Raw genomic sequence first — 5,303 nt, 5'->3', positions numbered from 1 at the left:
CCGGCTACCTCGGATGCGGTCCAGCAGTGCGGAATCCTCGAAGCCATTGCGCTTCAGAAAGAGGCACACCTGCTCCGGGTCCCAGGTCCTGTGGTCTGAGGTTAGGGGATCCGGCGACCCCTCCGCCGCTTTGAAACGGGTGTTCTGCGGCGTCCTTGGGCTGCTATCGCAGCGGGGCCGCTTCGGGGGCTGCTCCGAGTCGGCTCTCTGCATGGCTCCACACAGCGTCCGGCGCAGCACAGTCAAGAACCGCGGCGCTCAGCTCTCGCGCAGGCGTACTGACCGCCCGACGCTGGCAGCGGGTCCTTTTAACGTTGCCAGCCTACTGGCCTTCTGCGCAGGCGCCCTGACAGCACAGCCCTTGGGGGCAAGACAGCCCAGCCAGTTCAGCCGCCGGTCCTTTGCGCAAGCGCACTGACCAGCCAGCGGTCCTCTACTGAGCCCTGGGAGTTTACGGGAAACTGAGCGGCGAGAAGCAAAACTCAGGGTGATGTTAATAAGGGCAGGAGCGAGAAAAGATTGTGCCTCCTACCCGTGGAAGTCAGGCCACCGTCCGTGGCAGGAGCTCTTAAGGTGAGTTGAGGGTACCTTCCTCCAAATGAGTACCCCAGACTTACCGGTGTTTCAGATGCACCAGACTGAAAAGAAACCGAAAAGGCCATCAAGGCTTCCAGTATCTTTCCAATTAAGAGAAAAAATGGGCAAGAAGCTGAACTGAAAGACCCTGGAATGATTTCAAATTTGATGTGAAAATGTCTTCTTGCATTTCAGAAGTTCTACAGTATTGCTGGCCCGTGAGAGGGCTCTATCCATGAATAGGGGATGCCTATCCATGAACTCTTAGCCTATCTTCAGGTTTCCATAGGGAAGCTGACTTCAAATTTCTCTCAAAGAATCCTCAACCCCTCTCTCCAGTCTAGCCCCCTGCCCAGAAGAAAGAAAGGGGCCAATCTGATTACTTACAATTATCTTTAAGTACTTTTACTACCGGTTGGTAACAGCTTGAGAAAATGGCAGGCATCTCCCCCTCACTTTAGCCACTCTGGGACAGGACCCAAAGTTCCCTATAAATCCTGGTCCATGTGATTAACTGGTAAAGGACAACTACTACCACTACTAAAAGCAGTACAACTTTATATCAACCCAGCCATAGACCCAGCTAGGGGATGAAGGATGAATGAGGCAAATAATCAAACAGTATTAAATAGCAGGCTAAAGGTAAACAAAATACTCTTCGCAAACAGAACTTTAATGTGTGCCAGGCACTGTTCTAAAGGCTTTACAAATATTTATTCATTTAAATAGCACAATGACTTTAGGATATAAGGTAAAGAAAAAAAAGTAAATAATTTGCCAAAGATCACACAGCTAAAAAGTGATGAAACATAGAAGATTCAAATCCATGCAATCTAGTCTGGTTCCAAAATCTTTGCTCTTAATCACTTGCCAACAATTGTTTGTTAATGAGAGTTTTGATATAAACTTATTTTACATTAGTTAAATCAAAATTTTGTATGGCTTCCTTGTCCTATAGACCTGTAAGGGAAAGTATAGAGTGATTTACTGGCCCTCAATCTGCACAGAAGGGCCAGGTCCGGAAAACCACACCCATAAGCCCTAGAATTATTTGAGAAAAGACCAGACAGTTGTCAAGACTTGTGAAACCGAAACAAGAGGGTAAAATAACAAATAACATACATCTGAAAGACTTACATTTTAACTTGGAAACGGCTGGTTTGAAAACTTGTATTTATAAGATTTGTGAGAAAATCTGCCCTGACAGTAAGATTTCCTAGTAAGATAAAAGCAGGTGATATAAACATTTAATCCCTGGGTTTGCTCAAAACAAATTGCTTTTCAGAACTTTAATTTTCCATTTGTTTTTTAAAGAATGTAATTTAATGCCATATTTATTATTTCCCCTCTAATCCTCTACTTTCTAGGGGCCCTCAATCTTCTGATGGCTGGGTACTTGCTCAAGCCCCCGTGGACAAGTGACAGAATTGAATTTTAAAGCTGACTCCAAAACTTGGGCACTTTCTAGATTGCAAGTGCATTTAACTCCACTTACAGTCCTGGTGTTCTTATTCCATCCATACTTCACAATCTGGGAACAAATACTTACTAAAAACAGTCTCTGGCCCTAACCCGTTTGGCTCAGTGGATAGAGCGTCGGCCTGCAGACTGAAGGGTCCCAGGTTCGATTCTGGTCAAGGGCATGTACCTTGGTTGCGGGCACATCCCCAGTGGCAGGTGTGCAGGAGGCAGCTGATGGATGTTTCTCTTTCATCGATGTTTCTAACTCTCTATTCCTCTCCCTTCCTCTCTGTAAAAGAATCAAATATATATATATATTTAAACAGTCTCTGTGCTTGGTTCATATTGAGAAAATAAGTGCTTAAGCTCTCCTCTGATCTCACCATATTAGGACTAGAAAAGACTATACATTCAATTAATTTAAGACCCATTGCTTGATGACCTTGAATATTCCGAGCAATTCTTCCCTGCCCTTCCCCAGCTACTTTCCACCCATCCAGATGAGCTAAGCATTTTTTTTTCTGGCAGCATTAACATGTAGTTTTACATCTCTCCCCAACTTCATCTTCAACCAGTGCTGCTGGATCTCAGTGCCAGTCCTGGTCCCTTATCACTTCCTCTTCAATGTTTACTAAACCTAACTTCCTCAAGACATTCTTTTTTACCCATCTGCCCAAATCCCAAAGCCAAGCGAAAATTCATTTTAAAAGAAGGTGTTTGCACAACCCGTGTGGCTCAGTGGTTGAGCGTAGACCCATGAACCAGGAGGTCATGATTCTAATCCCTGTCAGCGCCCATGTTGGTGTTGTGGGCTCAATCCCCAGTAGAGGGCATGCAGGAGGCAGCTGATCTATGATTCTCTCTCATAATTGATATTTCTATCCCTCTCTCCCGCTCCCTTCCTCTCTCTGAAATCAATTAAAAAAAAACATATTAAAACAAAAGAAAGTCCAGCTGGTGTGGCTCACTGGTTGAGCATTGACCTATGAGCCAGGAAGTCATGGTTCAATCCCTGATCAGGGCCCATACTGGGATTGCAGGCTCAATCTTTGGCTGGGGCTTGCAGGAGTCAGCTTATCTATGGTTCTTATCATTGATGTTTATGTCTCTCTCTCCCTCTCCTTTCCTTTCTGAAATCAATAAAATATGTATATGTTTTAAAAGTATTTATTTTCTTGTCTGATAAAAATAATGCTCAAGTCTCTGGTTGGGTAGCTCAGTTGGTTAGAGCATCATCCTGATATGGTCAGGGTATATGCAAGAATCATCAATGAAAAGTGAAGCAACAAATCTCTCTCTCTCTAAAATAAATCAGTCAATAATTTAAAAGATATAAATAGCCCTAACTGGCATGGCTCAGTGGTTAGATCGTAGGCATGGAAAATTGAGTGTCTCAGGTTCAATTCCCGGTCAAAGGCACCTTACCTGGGTTTCAGGTTTCATTTCCAGCCCCAGTCAGGGTACATGCAGGAGGCAACCAAATGATGAGTCTCTCTCACATTGATGTTTCTCTTGCTATCTCTCTCCTTTGGCCGTAAGGCAGCCAGGGCCATGAGGCAGACAGGGCCACAAGAGCCGAGGCAGCCAGGGCTGTGAAGGCCTACTCTTGCACGAATTTCATGCATCAGGTCTCTAAGTAATAATATAATTAGCAATAATAAATTTATATGTTAGAAGTTGTTGCTCTGGGAAAAATAATTTTTTAAGAGGAGAGGAGGAGACCTAGCTGTGTGGTTCAGTTGGTTGGAGCATTATCCTGTATACTGAAAGATCCTGGGTTTGATTCCTAGTCAAGGTATATACCTAGGTTGTGTGTTCCATCTTTGGTCAGAGCTTGTATGGGAGGCAACTGATCAATGTTTCTCTCCCTTCTCCTCTACCTAAAATCATCGTAGCTAGTCAAGTGGAATGAAGTTAACTAGAAGAGGACATTCTGCCAAGAAAGGATGGGAGCCTGCAAGCAGGCCAAGTCAGAACAAAGTCTTGCAAGCAAGACTTATTGTTTAGGGGCAGAACTTTCCTTGAGGTGATAAATAGTCCATGAGGGCATGGAAAGTTCAAGGGAGGGTGCACTGCTGCAGGTGGAAAGAGTCTTTGTATAACATAGGAAATTAATAGTTAAATGTATAACTTACCTCAGATGATCTCATAAGCATGCTTGTTAATCATTGTTACTTGCTGTACTCCATTGTTATTTGCTGTAGTCCCCAAATAAAAGCCATGAGGGCTTTGGGGGCTTTGCTATTCGCCTGACTAGCAATAGCCCTCTGCTTCTCTAAACTTAATCCTGCACGCCAAGCTCATCTCAGCGTCACCGTTCACAAAGAACATCAACAATCATTAAACATGTCCTTGGGTGAGGATCTATTTATATAAAAACCCTGGGTGTAACACATCATGTCCGAAGCTCGACCAACCAGAGGGAAGTCAATCCTGCAGGGGTCGCCTTGGAAATGGCTGCGCCCTCCCCGAGCTGTTTCCCGCAAGGGCAAGGTTTGAGGCAGGAACCCACCCTCGGAGCATGGAGGCATATCTTTATAAAGTTTTAATATATTATATTAGACCTTTCCATCCTTTTCCGACGTCCAAGATGTCGAAGAGAGGATGTGGTGGGTCCTCCGGGGTGAAGTTCTGGATTTCCCTAGGTCTTCCGGTAGGAGCTGTGATCAACTGTGCTGACAACACCGGAGCCAAAAATCTGTATATAATCTCTGTGAAGGGGATCAAGGGACGACTGAACAGACTTCCTGCTGCCAGTGTGGGTGACATGGTGATGGCCACAGTCAAAAAAGGCTAACCAGAGCTCAGAAAGAAGGTACATCCAGGGGTGGTAATTTGACAACGAAAGTCATACCGGAGAAAAGATGGCATGTTTCTTTATTTTGAGGATAATGCAGGGGTCATAGTAAACAATAAAGGGGAAATGAAAGGTTCTGCCATCACAGGACCAGTTGCAAAAGAGTGTACAGACTTGTGGCCCAGGATTGCATCCAATGCTGGCAGCATTGCATGATTCTCTGGTGTATTTGTAAAGGAAAAACCCATTAAAAATTGGTAACATGAAAAAAAAATATTATATTAGAGGTCTTGGTGGTACTGTTTTACCCACAGCGTTTACAGGAATTGCTACAAATTTATTTCTCAGTGGAAGGACCTTTCATTCCCAATATAAATTACCAATTCCATTAAATGAAACTTCAATTTCTAGACTCGATATAAAAAGTGAAGTTGCTAAAATCTTTAAAAAGGCCCAACTTCTCACCACC

At 44.1% G+C, this 5,303-nt stretch overlaps 1 protein-coding gene and 1 pseudogene across 1 annotated transcript in view; one reads left to right on the top strand and one right to left on the bottom strand.

The window, feature by feature from the left end:
- Positions 1 to 310, bottom strand: part of SAMHD1 (SAM domain and HD domain 1) — a 62,094-nt gene extending 61,784 nt beyond the window's left edge. Inside the window, exon 1 of the mRNA XM_006764508.2 lies at positions 9 to 310. Within this exon, the coding sequence (XP_006764571.1) occupies positions 9 to 213 (205 nt within the window). The 5' untranslated portion in view covers positions 214 to 310. The remainder of the gene's footprint in view (positions 1 to 8) is intronic.
- A 4,296-nt stretch (positions 311 to 4,606) lies between these two features.
- LOC102772491 lies at positions 4,607 to 5,108 on the top strand (annotated as a pseudogene).
- The last annotated feature ends 195 nt before the right edge of the window (positions 5,109 to 5,303 follow it).

Source organism: Myotis davidii, unplaced genomic scaffold (assembly GCF_000327345.1).
Source record: "Myotis davidii unplaced genomic scaffold, ASM32734v1 scaffold38, whole genome shotgun sequence".
NCBI classification, from domain to species: Eukaryota; Metazoa; Chordata; class Mammalia; order Chiroptera; family Vespertilionidae; genus Myotis; species Myotis davidii.
Note: the sequence above shows the minus strand (reverse complement) of the source record. Positions and strands in the feature narration are given on the sequence as shown.